Source organism: Eublepharis macularius, chromosome 6 (genome assembly GCF_028583425.1).
Source record: "Eublepharis macularius isolate TG4126 chromosome 6, MPM_Emac_v1.0, whole genome shotgun sequence".
NCBI lineage: Eukaryota > Metazoa > Chordata > Lepidosauria > Squamata > Eublepharidae > Eublepharis > Eublepharis macularius.
Window position 1 is genome coordinate 81836866 of NC_072795.1, and position 18269 is coordinate 81855134.

The 18269-nt window shown below is 49.8% G+C and overlaps 1 protein-coding gene across 1 annotated transcript; it reads left to right on the top strand.

Annotated features, from left to right (window-relative positions):
* Positions 1-279: 279 nt before the first annotated feature.
* Positions 280-10409, top strand: EMX2 (empty spiracles homeobox 2). Its single transcript, XM_054983099.1, has 3 exons — positions 280-995; positions 3789-3973; positions 9023-10409. The coding sequence occupies exons 1-3, from the start codon at positions 599-601 to the stop codon at positions 9188-9190; spliced, it is 750 nt and encodes a 249-aa protein (XP_054839074.1). The 5' UTR covers positions 280-598; the 3' UTR covers positions 9191-10409.
* The last annotated feature ends 7860 nt before the right edge of the window (positions 10410-18269 follow it).

The following is an 18269-nucleotide window of genomic DNA, read 5'->3' on the forward strand; positions in this document are numbered from 1 at the left end:
CCTGCTCGGCTCGGCTGCCTGGACCTCTTTCTTCGCCTACCTGAGCCGAGTCGTCTGGCAGACGAGAGTGGCAGAGTCCGTTCCAGTCCGGGCCCGGATCCATCCCTCCAGGATCGCGCCGGCCAGAAGTTCGCCTCTCCCCTCTGACGCACTTTAAAGAGTCTCCCCCTTCCACCTCCGGGCGAGTCGGGCGGCCAATCAGCGAGCCACTTCCAGGCTTCGGAGGAAGCTGCCGAGGCGAGCCTCGCACTAATTAGGCTCATGCACTAACAAATCGTTTGCGCCACTCCGGGCGAGGGACCCGCTCGCCTCCATGGATTGCCGCTGGACTTAGGAGGGGCGCCGAGCCGAGCGGAGGGGGCGGCCGAGGCAGAACTTCTCCCGCAACTTTGCTGCCAGCGGATGAAGTGAGGGAGCCGCGCGGGGCTGCTGCGGAGCGCGCTGCCCCCTTTATGTGGCCGGCCAGCACGCCTGCTGCCACCGCTCGCCTACCGGCCAGGCTCCGCCGCGTGGATCGAGGCGGGCGGAGTGCCCCCATCGTCTCGCCGGGACCCCGAGGAAGAGGCGGCGGCGGCGGCGGCGGGCGGCGACCGGCGGGATGTTCCAACCCGCCCCCAAGCGCTGCTTCACCATCGAGTCGCTGGTGGCCAAAGACAGCCCCGCCTTGCCCGCCTCCCGCGCCGAGGATCCCATCCGGCCGGCGGCGCTCAGCTATGCCAACTCCAACCCCATGAATCCCTTCCTCAACGGCTTCCACGCCGGCGGCCGCGGGGTCTACTCCAACCCGGACTTGGTCTTCGCGGAGGCCGTCTCGCACCCGCCCAACCCGGCCGCGGTGCCCGTGCACCCCGTGCCCCCGCCCCACGCCCTGGCCGCCCATCCGCTGCCCTCCTCGCACTCTCCGCACCCGCTCTTCGCCTCGCAGCAACGGGACCCCTCCACCTTCTACCCCTGGCTAATACACAGATACAGATATCTGGGCCATCGGTTCCAAGGTAAGGGGCGGTGAGCGGCCCCCTCGGGAGGGGCTGGGCAAACGGGCTGGAAGCTTCACGTCTGGTCAGCCAGCCTCCCCCCTTCACAGATACAAGGGAAGAGAAGCAAACCCCCAAGGCATTTGTAGAAGTCTGGTGTTGGGAGAACGAAAATCGGAATCGGGGGTGGCTGGAGGGAGGGGGCAGCTGTCTTCACACCGTCGCCAAAGCTTCTTACTGAGCCCTCGCTGGATTTAATCGACGGGGCTACTCCAAAGTAAGGGACTCCAAGCTTACCGCTTTTGAGGGGAGGAGGAGGGGGTCTTTCCTCATGTGTTTAGTTGTCCTGTGTGAAACTGAGTGTGTGGTGGGGAGCAAAGTTTTTGTTCAAGTCCGTTTGTTCTAAAGCCACTTGGTTCCCCTCTGGCGAATTCACTGTCGGAAGAGCGCTAGGGAGGAGATGCATTTTGGATTGGGTCTTCCCTTTCTGGAAACCAGATCCTTCTGTCCCTGCTCCGGGTTCAAGAGGAAGTCGGCGCCACCTCCTGCCCCCCTTTTCAGGAAATTAGCGAGCACATTTCTTGCAGAGAACAGGGTTTTGGTGTTTTTTTTTTAAAGCAGACCGCCCGGAGAGGACAGAAACACGTTTTATTGCAGATATGTTGACGCGATTTTTTAAAAAAAAGACTCACAGGCGAATTTCGTCTTTAAAATCTTCTCAACTCCTTTGAACTTGAAAGTTTTCCTTAGTAGGCAAAATGTACAGTCAAAGATCTCTGCTATCTGGGCAGCTATGAGTTAGTTCAGGAAACAAGGCTGAAAAGCATTGCTAACATTTTCCATTAAAAATAATATTTTTTGGCAAGTTTTGCCTTCTGAAAAAATTTTGGACCTAAATCTGATGGCAAGAGAGGGACTGATACAATTCCAAAGCTCTTCTCAGTTCAGTGGGAATTTACTGGGGAGTAAGTTCCATTGAAGTGAGTGGGACTTCCCGCTAGGGTCGCGCTGCAGCTCGTGGTCCGGGCTGCCATATCTCGTCGCGTTCTTCCTCCCCCTCCCCCCTAAATCTGGAAGGTCTCCAGAAACGTTGGAAAGGTTTTGAAAGGGATCTGTTGGAAACAACTTTTCCCACTTCTCTTTCCCGTTTTTTACACGAGAGAAAGGAGAAACCAACCGGGGTGGCTTACATTGCCTTCTCCTCCCTTTCCAGCGCAGGTGTGAGAGAAAGCAATTTGGTCAGGGACAATTTACACGCTCAGTGCCTTGGGGAAGCCAAACGCTTAAAAGCGATTTGAAGGATGATAGAAAAACACAATCAGTCAAGGGGATCTCCGCCCTGCCTATCAGCCGTAGAACATTTGTCCTTTAGTGCGTGTATGAGAGAGAGAAAGAAACACATACAAGTTGATGTTTCAGTCCCAAGCCTTTTAAATACGACAAACAATTCCTTATTCTCATCTCTTTCTTAAACGTTTCCAGAATCTACACTCCATGCATTGGAGCAGTGGGAGACCAGGTAGTAGAACAACGAGGTTCGGGTCCAGTAGCACCTTAAAGACTGGCTAGATTTCCAGGGTATGAGCTTTCGAGAACCGCAGCGCCTCCAGCTCTGACTCTCAAAAGCTCGTTCGCTGGAAATCGAGTCGGCCTTTAAGGTGCTACTGGACCCGAACCTTGCTCTTCTACAGCAGACCAACACGGCTACCCTCCTGGAACTACCTTTATGTGGTCGCCATTCTTCCTTTCTTTTAAATTGGACCCTGGGAATGGTTTTCAAGGAAGGGGGAGAGAGGAGGGGAACGAGCGAGTTCTTGGTGTTATTATTAAGCTCTCGATGGAAAATTAGGGGTTTGGTTCACTCAGTCATTTTACCCCCTGTCGAGAACAGCTTGTTGAAGGGCACCAGCGCGAAGAAGGGCTTTGCCTGCTGCAGTCGCCCCCGCCTGACTGAAATAACAGCCTCTCGGCGAAATAGGCAGAGCGATTCCAGGGAAGGGGTGGGTGGAAGGCCCTGGCCGGCAAAGCTTCCCGTAATTGACAAATTAGGAGAGCGGCGGAGGGCCCCGTGTGTGCGAGTTTGCCTGAGTGTGACCTGAAGAGCCCTTCTCTCGCTGACTCCCTCAAGTTCACATTCCGATTGACTGGAGAAGGTTTCCTGCCGGTCGTCTGGTTGCTTCTTTTTATTATTTGGTGAAACTGTTGTGAGCCGGAGCTGCAAAACTAAGCACAGTTCTACGCTGGTATTTTTCGTATATTCTGGCTGCCTTGTTTTGGGTTTCTGGCAAGAAGGATCTCACCAGGTCAAAAGGAAATAGGGTATGAACTGGATCAGGAGGGATCTCTTTTGCAAAAGCGATCGCCTTGAAGCCAGGCCTCTTCTCCGAGGCTGGGAGAAGAATAGTGATAGGATTAAGTTGCCTGCGCTGTTTGTGTATTGATTCGTTGCTTTCGTTATTGAAGTCTCCCCCCTCCCCCCCAGTAATTCCGCTTCATCCAATGCACGCCTAAACCGGAATTTTACACACACTTCCAAAAACGTAAAAAGATAAACCTGAGTGGCGTTTTCTTTTACTGGGGCAACATTAAAACGAATGAATGTTATTGGTTTCGTGCTTTCCTGGCTGGGAGTACATTTGCTGCTTCCTACGGCTTCCTGAGCGAATGCAAGCAGGCCATTGAACTCAGTGGCTCTTATCCTCAAATGTAAGGGGCCCGAGAGAAGTTTACAATGATTGGGAACCCCCCCCCCTCCTTCCCAGGCTCGGTCTAGTCATTTATATGTATGTGTCTGTATTTTGTCCCGCGATCCAGGCAATGAAACCAGTCCGGAGAGCTTCCTCTTGCACAATGCACTAGCCAGGAAACCTAAACGGATCCGCACCGCCTTCTCCCCTTCCCAGTTACTGAGGCTGGAGCACGCCTTTGAGAAAAATCACTACGTCGTAGGGGCAGAGAGGAAGCAACTGGCCCACAGCCTCAGCCTCACAGAAACTCAGGTAAGAGGATCGCGGGGCTGCGATTTCAGCCGGGAGGGATTGCCAAGGCCGCCGCCGCCGCCGCCCCAAACCTGTTTAGTGCTCTGTGAATTCCACTTCGCCGCAGGAAGGTGTCTGGTGGGACACCCAGCAGGGCCCGTGTGCTACTTTCTACGATCTTTTTCAGAGGGTAAAACGCATTGGCGTTTCTTAGAAAAGGCCCTGGAGGATTCTGTTCACAGCGTTTCAAATCAATCTTTTAAAATTCCATCTTAAAAACGTAACTTACAGTCCATTCTTGCCAAAGTCCTATTCCGCCCCCCCACCTCCGTTCAGAGGGCCGAGAGAAGGTATCTGGATTTAAGCGGCTTCCGGATCAGGCTGCTTTCTCTTGGGTCAAATTTCAATACTAAGGATTTAAGCTTCTTCTTCTTTTTTTTTTAACGAATTGCATTTTTATTTGAGTTTCAAAATTAATTGCGTTCGTCTGAGAAGCGATGCGATGGTGTTATCAGAGGCCAGTTTTGAAAGGGTGGCTTGCAAAAAGAGCTGTTTGCTTTCATGAGATCTGGCGTGGGAATGGGGTGCTGGTGTGTATTTTTTTCTGAGCACCGATGTAGCAAAGAGTAAATTGAAAAGATTTCAAACGAAAGACAACGCCAATCCAGGAGAAAACTAGGGAGATTCCGGGTCCACCCCTCCCCTCCCCTGTTTAGAAATTTTGAATTTGCAAGTCTGTATTCCTTTCTTCCTTTACACACATACAGCCGATCCCGCTACCCATTTTTGCCAAAAGCGACTGGATTTAGGCTATTTCGCAGCCCGATCCTGAATATTCTTGCTTAGAAGTGAGCCTCCTTGATTCCTCCGGAACTTGACTGTAAGCAAAAGTATTTGGAAACCCGCTGTCAGGTTCCGCGGAGGGATTCCGAGCGCTTTTATCGGGAAGTGGAGTCCCCTACATTTCAGGGCGACTGTCAACGTGGTGTGGTCTTGGGCGCTAAACCGTTTTGAATCCGGCTTAACTGAGTGGTGAATCGGGTTGTTTGTACATTTCCTGAAGACTGACAAACCGTGCAGTTTTTTGAAGTTCTGCTGAGGCCCAGCGCTGGTGTCCCGCTGACCCTCCAGCAAGTCCTGCCAGCGGAATAGAGTGATAAGGGTGGGGAGAGCTGAAGGGGGGAGGCGCGCATCAAAAAGATGGCGAAGGAGGCAGTCCGATTGGAAGAACGGCCTTGTTTGACAATTGTCCAGGAGAGACTGCTCGGTGACTTGAAGAGTGTGCCAGAGGATGTGCTGTTGTGACTCTGTGTGTGCGCGTGTGTGTGTGTGCTGGGAGGGAGGCTTCAAACTCGTCTTTAAGCAACGTTTGCTTAGGTTGTCCGGCTGGTGTGTGCCTGCCTGCGCGAGTTTAGGACCAGATGGTTGATTTGGCTGTCGGTTTTAAAGTGGTAGTGGGGGTTGTTAGGACTTCTTGCTCGCATCTCCCGATTTTCACATGCTTCGTTACTGTCAACGTTTGAAAACGTATTTATTTATTTTCAAGGAGCTGGGGAGGTTACGGATGGCCTGTGCTTCGGGACGTGGCTCTGTCTTTAACGGGGGGGGGGGGGAGGCACCGCTTAGTTCAAAGTTCCCAGTAAACAGTAACGTTCTTTGGCCGGATTAAGTTGTAACACTTCCCCCCGGCCCCTCCTTTCTTGTCTTTCTTTGGGGCGGAGGGGGGGGAGCATTAAAGAGGTTGGGCCTTTTGTTTTAAAATGCCTCCCCTAACAAAACCCCAGTAAATGGATCGCCACTTTGATGAGGTTCCCGCAACAAGGGGCTGGTCACAGGCTGATTTCCCCCGGCAAAGCAGTATTTAAGGTGGTCTTTGTGCCGCTTGATTCCGAGGCTGGTCGGGGTCTATTGTGGCGGTGTCAGGCCCCCGGCTCCCCTTTGGAGATCGGCAGGGAGAAGTGAACCGTCCTCCCCCTCAATTAGCAAACTGAAAAGCGAATTAAACTCCCCCCTTGTTCCCTGCTCAGCTATTTAAATGGGAGACTTGGGGTGAATATGAAAATGCAGCCGAGGTGGGGGGAAAGGGGCGTTTGGCAGCCAGCGCCTTCTGAAGAGGCAGCGAAGCGGGTTAAAGCAGCTGATTAAACCAGTCCCGTTTTCGGATTTGCGTCCCCTCCCCGTCCCTTTCGGTGCAAGGCCTTTATCAGGCAGTTTCAGGCCGAATCAGAGCAGAAACCTTTTTTTTTTTTTTAAGATCGTGTTTACCTTTGGTCACAACAAGCAGTGTGCGTGCGCCTCTCTCTTTGGAGATAATTTCGGGATCAATAAGATCTGTAATTAAATGACTGACAGGGTCAGCTGGTTATGTTTAATTCAGCTTTGGGCGACCCAAAGCAAATTCACCGGGACTTCTCTCCCTCCCCTTCCCCGCCCGAAGTTACTTCAAGGGTTTCCCCATTTGAAATGTCGGGCCACCGTCACCAAACCCGCTCTGGCAAATGTCTCTGTTGGGCTCCTTTGATAAGAAAGAGGCGCTGCGGTACAAAAGAGGCCAGAGACTGCAGAATTCGAACCTGCTACTTAATTAACGGAGTGATTCTCCCCTCCTCACCACCATTTTAGAGCTCTTCAGTTTTCTGCCTGATTATTTTTAATTAAGTATGAATAGTCCCCTCCTCCACACTGAAAAAAGGTTTTTCTAAATTAACCTGACACCAGGAAGAGCTCTTTAGGAAAACTTAGAAGCTACCCCCCCACCCCCCCACTGTTTCAGCGGCTTAAAAAAAAGGTTCAGAAGATCTGAGGGTGAAATATTCATTTTCAGTTTGAAGGATCAGTAGTCTAGATGCTGAATTACATTAGACTGGTCGTGTGAAAAATAGTCTGAGTTAAACATACAGTGTTTGGATTCTGGGGTTACTGTTTTTATTTTTTAAAAATAAGTATGACTGATATGTGATTGATATGGACAATTGAAATGGACTGTAGAATTCATAATGAGATCCGCGTATATTTGCAGAAGCTCTTTTCTCTCACGAAGTATAGGTTATAATTAACACGAAAACCGGAGATTTGCTAAACGAATCAATGTCTGTTCATGCTTATGCAAGATACTATACAGGATCGGATACTAGAGAGAGCAGACCGAGAATGCTGCCTGCTTAACAGGAGGGCACACACGATCCATACATGCACGAGATACTTATAAGATAACGAGACTTGACGCGCATGTAGCATTTATAACGCACACACGTGTAGGCAGGCTGAAGTATTCAGTTTTATGGTGGAATATTACCAGCATACATTATAACGCATATAACCCTGTGAACATGTTTGCCACCGAATAATCCCGTGTGAGGCATATGTGAACTGCGCGCACACAATAAGCCTGTGCTTTTCAGCCACGGATATCGAGCGTCTGTTTTATATGCATCGTCACACTCTAGGTTTGGGTATTCAGAAATGGAGATAAGTGTATCTGGTGCGTACCTGCAGGAAAGTAGGGACATATCCCGATTCTAGGAACATTTTATGAACAAGTCACTGGACCTATTTGCAAGCAAAGGACAGGATGCGAAGATAATTTACTTGGGAGTAAGTTCAGTTTAAGTAAACGGGGCTTGCTAATAATTAAACGTGTTTGAAACCGGGTACTTTTGTGAACTGGCAAGAGGTACAGCTATTTCCTCTCAAGCACGGGCACCGACCTTAATAGGATTACTCTGGAGTAAATGGGATGTCTATCGCTTCTATGGCGCATGCCTACCATACTTCTGAGAAAATTTATGTGGTCCTACCAGATCCTCGCTTCAGTTTCCAGGTGTTTAAATTTAAAATTTGGTTCTCACACCATCCACAGTGGCGCTGAGGCCACATGCTCGAATTTAAATAGACGGACACTTATGATCCGGAACTGTTTCCCTTGAACTGAACAGTATTGATTTCGTATGGGATCTCAGGCCACGAATTGCTTTAGAATCGGAGTGAAAAGCTGTAGGTCATAAACTGAAATCTATGGGGACATATTTCCGAGGACGATGCTTAAAATCGAGGATTAGGTTTAAACCTCAAATTACTGCGGTTTAACTAGGCAGGCAGTTAGATCCCCTAAAGTCAATGAGACCGGCTTTGATCGTAGTATTGTTTCCCCAAAGAACTGGAAATCCTATTGATTTCTATAGAACTTGCTTCCAAGTGCGTGTGCATGAGATGTAACCCTAATTGTCTTAAATTCAAGTTCTCGTGTTCGCTCTTTCTTTTTCTTTCTCTCCCTCGCACGCAGGCACACAATGCTCTCAAAAGCTGAAACTCCAAGATTTCAGTTCTGTGTTGTACACACGTTTACCTCAGAGTAAGCTCCACTGGACTCAGTGGGGCAAATCCTACGTAAACACTGAGTCGGGCTGCATGGCCAACTACTCGAAAGTAAATTCCAGAGACGGTACTTGCAAATGAATGTGTACACAGGAAGAAGGGCGATATTCGGGTCCAGTGGCTTTAAAGTCGAAGGGAAAGTCACGAACCAAATCTTAGTTAACATTACAACCATAGCCAAGTACCTCGACTCCCAAACATCCCATTTATTTCACTGAGACGCACCCTGGTATTATGAACCTTTACTTAGGCTGTAAAGAGCTCCTTGTCCTTTACTGCCCAAGTAGGCGTGCATAGGATTGCAACCTGACTCTCGAGTAAACTTGTTGAGGATTGGAGCCGTGGTAAAAATGATGAGTGAAAAAGCTCGGTAGACATGCTGCGTAGGGCCTCTTCCCAATGCGTGCTGGCCGGTCTCTTTCTGAAATCCAGAGGCGTATCAGTTGTATAACGCCTCCTCTGGAAAACTGGGAGGGGGAAACTGCCCCGGGCAGAGATCTCCCTCGAAGCGGAGTTTCCCCTCTCTGGGCTCATTACAGGCACAGATCCACCCCACCCCACCCCACCCCACCCCACACACACACTGTACAGCCCTTAAAAGCGCAAATGCCCGATGGGTTGGGGGAATCAGTTCAGGCAGGTTTTCCTGGGAGTGCCTGCATGGGGCTAACGGCAGCCTATATTTCCCCTCCGTAGGTAAAAGTTTGGTTTCAGAACCGACGGACTAAGTTCAAGCGGCAGAAGTTGGAAGAAGAAGGCTCAGACTCCCAACAGAAGAAAAAGGGGACTCATCACATCAACCGGTGGAGAATCGCCACCAAACAAGCCAGCCCGGAAGAGATCGACGTCACGTCGGACGATTAAACCATCCTCCTCGGCTCCAAGCAGCAGCAGCAGCACCCCCCCTCCCCAAGCTGGCACTTAAAGACTCTTCCCACGAACAGCGCAAGTGTTAAAAGGCTCCAGACAACCCCAGGAAAGAGCGCGGCGTGGCCGGGCCAGGGACAGAACCGGCGTTTCTCCTTCAGAGGCGGCGGGAGCCAGCCGGCCGGGCCAGCCAGCCAGAAGTCAGTCCCAACTGCGGCCTCGCTGGTGCAGCACTGGTACAAAAAGGGGGGAAGGGGAATCTGTCAGTCAAAGCCAAACCACCGAAACAAGATGATTGACAGGTATTCTGTTTCTCGTAGTTCAAAATCAAATCTCCACTTTTTTAAAAAAGACCCACACAGGCATACACCACATTACACAGACTACCTTAACAGGACACTTTACATTTCACAAAGGGATTTATTCTTATTAAGAATTATTCTCATTTTCTCTCAGTCGTTAGGAGAGAAAATTCCACACCTAGCCAAAATCTACACACCTGTTTCAGAAACTTGAATTGCATGCTTTTTAAAAGACCTTGCGGGAGGGGGAAGAAAGGGGGAGGGTTTTTTTTTTTAAAAAAACCCGGTTGCTAAAGACAGGCAGACATAAATGGTATTTTTTTTTCGGTTTTCTTCTGAGACAGGTTCTGTGTGCTTTTTAAATTTATTTTACGAGGAACTGTGCAGTCTGTAAACCTTTTTATGATAACTTCTGGCGTCAACGTGGTTGTGAACACTCAATGAAGTAGCGGTAACAAAATTCTATATACATATATATATATATATATATATTGCTTCCCCAAATGGAAACCCTTTGAAGAAAAATGATTGGGTTAGGGTGGGGGCGGGAACCCTTATCGCTTTTGCTGCAAAAGAGGCGTTTAAAGACACTAGTCCTTCTCCCAAAACTTCGGTTATTGCTTTCCCCCTCCTCTTGCTCCCTTTGGTGGGACCTTTCCCAGGCAGGATATCAGAAGGATGGGGATCTTGAAGATCTCTTTGATAGCATGGATTGCAACCCAGGCCCGTTTTCAAGCACTGATTGTGATGTTCCAGATTATAGAGCTACTAAAAAAATGACAAGGTTTCCTTAATGTCTTCTTTTACCAGAATGTAAATATTTTTGTGTTTTGTGTTTTAATTTGTTAGAATTCTAACACACTATATACTTCCAAGAAGTATCTCAATGTCAATATTTTGTCAATAAAGATTTATCATTATGGCCTAAATATTTTAAGCAACATTTTTTACGAAGTTTAATTTACCCTCCACTCCCATTGCTCCTCCCCCACCCGGCTTAAAGTGCTATGACCCATTTTTAACGCTGGCCTAAGTGACTATTACTGAGTAGACATTTAACTAAGGGGGGAATAAAATATTACTCATAAGAAGAGCCACTGATGGTCGGAGCAGGTTTTTCCTAGGCTTTCCACCAATAAGCTAGGGGCTCTTCTGACGTATAGTTTGTATGTTAATTTTTAAAGTGTACACCTGAACTGGTTTTTGAAAACATACAAATAGGCTCTCTTTGGAGAACTGAGATTGGCTTCTCTGCACTGGATGGCAAAGGTGGGTTCCTAGCTGTGTGTGGGCAGAGTCATTCTCTTAGATCAGCATCAGATCTTAAGGCGAGTGGAGCTACAGCAACAATGAGAAGTACTCTAGCTGTAGGAGGAGAGGCATCTTTGAAATCCAAGTCCCATATACTATTGAGGGCTGTAACACTTCGTCTGAAATCGAAGTAAGGTTCCCTGCCCCTCTGAAGTGCCTTGAATTGTTTGGATACATTCGGTGGATACATTCGGTGCTTTTAAATTTATTTCAGTCTGGAATTTCCTAATACAGATTTACTTGGAAGCAAAGCCCTTCCGGCGTGGAAAGTCTGTGGGCTCGTGTGTAAAGATGGTAGTAAAAGAAGTCACTGCATGGGAGGGGGCGGGGGAATTGCAAAGATGGAGTTCAGGCTTGCATTTCCCCCGCTGGCATTATCGCTTATACTTTCCAAGAGGGGAGACTTTCCAAAGGGAAGGGGTGTGTGTGTGCCCACTTTAACAGTTAAGGGGGAAAGTTTCCCCTAATCCTCAAGGGCCCTAGCTGGCTTTCTAGGGGTACCCCAGGTCGGTTTTTTTTTAATTCATGCTTCATTTGCTCCTTAGCCTGATAGGCCGCATTAATCAGTTTTCTTCCCATTGACAGCACAGGCCTCGTCTGCACTGTTCAAGCTACAAAGACTTTTTGTAGAAGTGCAAATCAGTTTAGGCAATTATCATACCAGGAATATGAAGGGGAACGAGGAGCCATTGCCCAGTGGTCTCCTTTAATCTCTTAATCCGTGGATCCAGGGGGGCTAGTTGGACATAATTTAGGACAATCTGACTACCCTTTACACTGTGATAAGGCGAAGTTACAATGCAGTCGCAAAAATACCAGCTTTGTTAAACACCCCCGGTTGAAAAGTTCAGATTAAGCATTCCACACACGTGCTGTCACTATGGGGCTCCATGGAAATTCGCTTTAAAATCTCCGATCCGATTCTTTCTTGTATTATTTTTTATTTCTACCCCTCGTTTCTCCTTTCGATCCTAATGAGTGACTTTCTACTCAGAGCTGTTTAGAAATGGTAAGGAGGCACCGACTGCCAGAGCCGCCGCCGCTGCCCTTCCTCCCCTTCTCATTCCGTTTCAAATCTACTGGTCTTTCTCCTTAGGTAAACTTTCTTTTTTTCTTTTCCTTCATCTTTCTCCTCACTCCCCCTTTGAAAACGTTGCTTGAAATAAATCAGGCAAAGGATTTGTTTGGGCATCTTCAAATCTCCTCCCAGTCTTTTTTTTTTTAAAGTCACAAATTATGCAGTTCTAGGCTGGGGCTTTCTTACTAGAAATTGTTTCCCATCTTGATTTTAAGCTTTTTTTTCTCCCCCTTTGCAGGATGCAGGAGCGATCTCTTTTATTATTATCCCCCCCTCGCTTAAACCGCAAAGGGGGCAAAAAAGAAAGGAGACGGAAGGAGGGGAGAAAAATTAAGCGTCCTATGTAGCGTAACAGCAATAAAATCTTCAGAGAATGCTATTAGCTTTGGGGGAGAAAAAGCCCTAAAAGCTTTATTACAAACCAAGCTTTGAAAATAGGGGGGATTAGGAGTCTGAAAGAGTCCCACAATGGCTAGAAGAAAAGGTTTCATGCTAATGAGGTTAATGCCCTTTGTATCTGAGGACTCCACAACTTCATTACTCGCTATCTCAGGCTCCACCAAGCGGCTCAGAACACCGCAGCCCACTCCAGCTTCCCCCTTCCCTGCCGAAAGAAGGATTTGATAGCAGCTCTGTTCAAACTAGATAATTATATCTTTTCAAGTCGGAATTAAGATAAAGAAAGTGAAGCAAAAGGCGGCTCGCCTTGATCCACTGCAAACAATTTGGGCGCACTTTCTCCTCTCGCTTGCTCCCCCCCCCCCCCCGCCAATAGACAGGACGTTCGGAATTATTAAGTCCTCATTTGCTTTATTAATTCGTCTCTTTTAAAGTGGCCCGGATTACCGAGGCTGCTGGCTCTGGAAGGCGGGACGGCAGCGAACTTTGCTTCCCAGCACCGGGGCCAGAGTTGGGTCCAAAAGCGACTGGGAACTTGAAAGGAACTGGGGAGATGGTGGGTGGCTGGAGCGGGGGGGGATGTCTGGAGGATCCCGCTGGCCCGGGGCTGGGACGCCAACCCGGCTTTTACGGGCGCGCCAGAAAATGTGGGCGTTTCGGAGCAGCTTTGCCCCGCGCGCCCCAAACCGGCGCGGTCCGATGAGCGTTTCCTCGGCGCGTTCAGCGGCCTTCGTGTCCAACTTTTGGCCCCCTTTAAAAGGTCCCTTTCGGGCTGCAGGGAGTTTCTCGGCGCGGCGCTGAACATGCGGGGGGGGGAACGGGGGCTTCTGTGCTGTTGCCTGATTTTGCACTTTCGCCTCCGCAACTAGCCTGGGAGGACAATCGGGAGGTGCTGTTCTTCCCGGGCGCGCCCCCGCGACCTCCTTCTCTGCAAGGAATAAGGCGCCGGGGCCTCGCTCGAGCCTCTTGCAACTATCGGGCCCTTGTGGGGTTCCCTTCCCGGGTGTAAATTGCGCGACGCCGATCTCCTGGCTCTGCAGACGCGCCTCCTTAGGAGTCAGGCTGGTCCGGATCTGAAGGCGGGGGGCCAGATACACTGCCCTGCAGGCGTTTCTTCGGTCCCACAAGGCGTTTGACTGGGGGGGGGGCGCCCAAAGAAGCTTCCACCCCAGCCGGTCTGCCCAGGTGGGAGAACTGTTTCCAGGTAGCTTGTTTGCCTTGCCTCGGCCTAGTTTTCTCTGGGGGGAAACTTGCCTATTCTAGATTTTTCAGAGTGGGAGCTCACTTGATGGACTAATACGAAAAAAGAAAAGAAAAAAAATTACCAACAGCCCCCTCAGGCAGAAAACTAGCACATCAGGGTGAAAGTAACCTTCTCCCTGTCGTCTGGTTTTCCATGTTCCAGAGGCTACTTTTGCATTTCTCTCGAGACCTCTCACCTGTAGCCGGAAATGGTACAGCCCAGACAGAGATTTACTACCTGGGCGAAAACTTGGCCTGAGATGCAATGCAATGGGACGCTTTCCAAGCCATTTGCGCTGGCTGGATTCCTGCGCCTGACAGTAAAGGGGCACTTCTCGTTCTTAATTATTCTTTTACCGTTTACATTAGATGTGAATGCCTGAAGAGACGCCATAACGTACAACAAAGGCTGGGAGTCCCTGGAAGTGGACTGGCTCCAGAAGAGGCGCGCCTGCGCAGAGCTAGGCAAACCTTCGCTCACGCCTGGATCTGGGCTCCCGACCCCTCCACGTGTCCCGAGAGCGCCGCTCTTTGGAACTTGGCGGGGATCTCCAAAAGCGCGTTTTGTAACTGTGGGCTGTCTGCAGTCCTAAACACTAATGCTGCAGTCTTATGCATGACCCCATTGACTTACTTTTGAGTAAACATGCACAGGACGGAGCCCCACGTGGCTCATTTGGTCAATATAAAGCTTGCTTACCAGAAGTCCCGTGTAATTGCCTGGCTTGAAGTTCTACTACAAGCTCTGTGGCACTCTCCCCCCACTCCCCACCCCAAACAATATGAACGGCTCATGTAAAAAAGGAGGAGAGATTCCGGTTGCCCTGGGGTGTGCCTGTGTGTAAGGATTTGAACGGATGTGATGTCTGTGACTCCCGAACGCTTTTGTTTGGTAGTAAGACTGCACTCTGGTTGTGCACACTTGCCTCCGAGCAAGCCCAATTAGATTCAGTGGCACTTACTTCTGACTAAAGACAATAGATTCGAAGCTCCCGTGAAAACCTGCTTGTCTGCACTTGGCTCAAGCGAGCCTGGTGGCGTTGCAGCTGTCCCGGGTGCGAGTCCGGATTGTGGCCTGCGTTTGTTTCGCTCTCCCAATCGAGATTCTGGAAGGGCTTCCCCCATACTCTCCCTGAGCGCTCGGACCGACGGACTTTCTCCGTCTGCCAGCAGCGCTCCGGAAACGAGAGATCCTCCCCGATTAGGCAGCAGCAGCTTCGGCGTGAGGCGAGGAAATGAGACGCTGCCCCCCTCCCCCTCCCTCGCCGATCCAAGGACAGCGCCGCCCTTGCCCCTCCGGTGTTTCATAACCACGTCCAGCTCATAATATATCAATTGATTTACTTCTCCAAACAGCCCCCGCTGCGCCAGGGAAGCGGCAGTTTAGAGAACCTCCTGACCCTTCGCGGTCACCTCGCCTCCTGGCCAGGGCTTGTCCGGGTAGGGCTCTCTCCGCCATCGGGGAGGGGCAGCGCCAGACAGCGCGGCCTGCCTTTAGCTGGCCTTTTGTGAGCAGCGCCGGACCAGGCGGGGGACGGCAAGCGGCGACAGGGCCCCCCCTTTCTGCAGATCTTGCAAGGAGCTAACTCCTGCTTTTCTACGGCTTGCGGTTCTCGGGTCAACCTTCTGAGTTTGCTGTCCTCTCTTTCCCAATCCCCGAAGCATGAACACACCAAAGTGCTAAGGGGCCGTGCCTTTAGGATCTACGTGCCTCGAAGGTGGCAGGCGAAGCCTCTCCCCAACTTAAACATTTCCTTCCTCCGTGAAACGTCTTCGGTGAAAGGGACGATATTCCTAAGAAGGTCGCTCCTCAGAGCCCTCCATCCGGGAAAGTTTAATCAGCCCTTGGGCGCAGTTGCGTTAAACCTAATCGCTCCCTCGTCTTAAACCAGGTCCAAGGTATTATTCAAAATCTTCCTGACTTTAATTTACAAGCAAACCACAGGAGTGTTGGAAGGAGAGCGGAAATTCCTTTGCAATAATGAGGGGTAACCACTGGGATCCTACTTTGACTTCTGCCGAACCTACTTTCAGGGAAATCTACATTCGACGGCAGCTCCCTTTGACTTCCAAGTAAATAAGTTTAGGCTGGAGGTGTGGGCAGACATGCAAGTCTGGTGGGGAAGGAATGGCAGTGACATCCAGGAAGCTGGTGCCTGCAGAGGTGTGCTCGGGGTCGCCAGAGTCTCAAAACCGAAACTCTTCGGCTTACCTGGGAGCTGCCGCCACCCTGGAAAATTCTAACCTTCGGTGTGGAGGAGAGAGTGTCAAAGAGGCGGCTGTTATTTGACGCCTCGCCTGAATTCAATACGCCCCGGCTGGCAGGTGCCTCGGTGACCCGCGAGCTCACAAAAGCCCTTTCTTTTCCAAACCCGCGCGGCTCGGACAAGGCTCTGACCCACGCCAGGCTTTGGTGCCTCCGACCATCACCCAGGGGCTTTGACAACCACCACCACCCTCCGGCCAGTTTAAAGCGATGGCTGAAGGCCGGCTTCTCGGAAGGGCAGTCTTCAAAGCATATGGACGTCGAGTATGCGGGGAATTGCATCCCATAGGATCTCTCGCTTCTATAGGCGTATCTACTGCAGCAGCAAAGTCGGGAGGGCCTGCCGTAGATGGCCCTTTTCCTCACAGAAGAAAAGATCATCCACACTCAGTCATCTTCTCTCTGGCGGCCTCTTACCTGTTCCATTGGAAGTCTCCTTAAAACCAAGGGGACTTTCATCCATTCACACAAACACAAACAGGTTTATTCTTCGACCCCTCCATCTTGGTCCTCTTTCCTGCATCCTCCATCCTCAGGAGGACAAGTCCTCCCCCCCCCCGGGCTGCCCTTTTCATTGGGTCCCTGCCGCCTCACTCTCCAGCACCAACTTTTCCTCCCCCCAATATCTCGAATGAACGGCTCTTCCATTGGTCCCCCTTGCAGTACATTTTGGAGCGGTCGGCAGCTCTTAGGAACCCGTTTGAAGTGACCCCCCCTCTCCGATCTCCCTCCCTCTTTCCCTTCCCCTGCATGCAGAGGGAAGCCGGCTAATATTTATATCTCTTCTCTCCATTGCACTCGGCTGGACCTGACGTCAAGAAAAAACCACTTGATCCAGCCTGCTTCTGAAACTGATCTTGAAATGAGAGAACAGACTCTACACAATTCCCATGGCCTTGACATAAGGTACAGCGATAAATATACACCACTAATGAGCAATTACCATATAATCACCTTCCAATTAGTTCGCATAATGATGAATTAAACATTCTAGCCGGCTGGATTAGGTTTCTTACTTTGTATATTATTTACGAAGGCTAGCTTCTGCCTAGCACCAAATATCAAATGAGATAGGGATTTTTTTTTCGGTTAGGGTGATTATACATTCATATCATGTCCTCCTTGGGGCTTTAAAAATAATTATTTACTTGTTGTTGTCGTTGCCACTAGCCTAGGGAAGTCCACGAGAAGGTATTGACCATCCCATCCTTCGGCCTTTAGCTTTTGATGCTTTCATTTAAAGAAAAGACAAAAAAACAACACAAAACACAGAAGTCTTCCATACCGCTAGGCACAACCCACCAGGCACTTCCCATTCATTTTAATGGGGGAAAGGAATGGCGAATGAGCAGAGCCAAAAATGTTCTGCACGCCCCCCCCCCCCGCCCCGATGCTATTATTTATTTTGCTGAAAAGCATTATTCGACATCAAAGTCCGGAGGTACAAGGACCTCCCCCCTTGGAATGTGTGTTTTCCATCAGTACAATGAAGGATCGACCAAGTTTCTTTGAAACGGGAAGGCATAAAGAACTTCTAAACGTCCGCCAAAGACGCGTTAATGGCTTGTTCTGCGGGCCAAATTGCCCCTCTGCCGAAGGACTGGGAGTCAGGTGGTGAGAGTCTAGTGGCCAGCGATCAATTGTCTTGGAAAACTGGGAAAGAAAAAGGATTATGCTCTCTTCTGTTCCTGTCTCTCTGTCTCCATTTCCCAAACTGGGCTTTTCTTGCAACCAAGGCAGGGAAGGGAGGCGAGGGGGGGGGGGGAGAAACTCAAGGAAGTTCTGATCTGTTTCTTTAGACTGAGATCCAGAGGCGCAAAAAAAAAAAAAAAAAGTGACTGCACGATGGTATTTTGGAAGTTTTTAGGGGAAACTTGAGTGCCCCATTTTTGGTCATTATTATTTTTAACAACACACCCCAAACTGGATCAAACGTTAACACGTCCGAAGTTCTCAGAGAACCGGTCTAAGTTTAGGAGTCTGATCAAGAGCAAAGAATCAGAGTGCGATTCTAAGCAGGTCTACTCAGAAGCCTTCTTAGGTTTATTCAGTGGGGCTTATTCCCGGGTTGTAAGGGAAAGACTGAACTGTGGCCCGCCTATGTGCAGATACGAACTGCATTGCAATCTTGTGCACATTTACCCGTGAGTATGCCACACGGTGCCCCCGCAAGCGAAGTGAATATAGTCGGACTTACTTCCGTGCAAACATGCAAGCCCTGAGATCCTAAGGGTCTATACTAATTCTCCATGAAACAAATGGGCTCTGTCCAGCGAAAGTAAAACCTTTAGACCCAATGGATTTGGGGAGTGGGTGGGGTTAAGCTGGCACTCGGTTGTCCCGCTGGAGTTAGGGGGACCTTGTTTCTTTTCTTTGGCTGGATCGAGGTTTCCTCTTTCGTGTTTAAGGTTTCTCTGCCAGGTACAATGTGAAATTCAAGTACTAAATTGTTCGCTCCGAACGCTTTCAGTTTCCTGC

Coding starts and splice junctions, on each gene's coding strand:
- EMX2 (XM_054983099.1), top strand. CDS start 599: ATGTTCCAACCCGCCCCCAAGCGCTGCTTCACCATCGAGTCGCTGGTG. Junction 996..3,788: donor TCTGGGCCATCGGTTCCAAG/GTAAGGGGCGGT, acceptor CCCGCGATCCAG/GCAATGAAACCAGTCCGGAG. Junction 3,974..9,022: donor TCAGCCTCACAGAAACTCAG/GTAAGAGGATCG, acceptor TCCCCTCCGTAG/GTAAAAGTTTGGTTTCAGAA.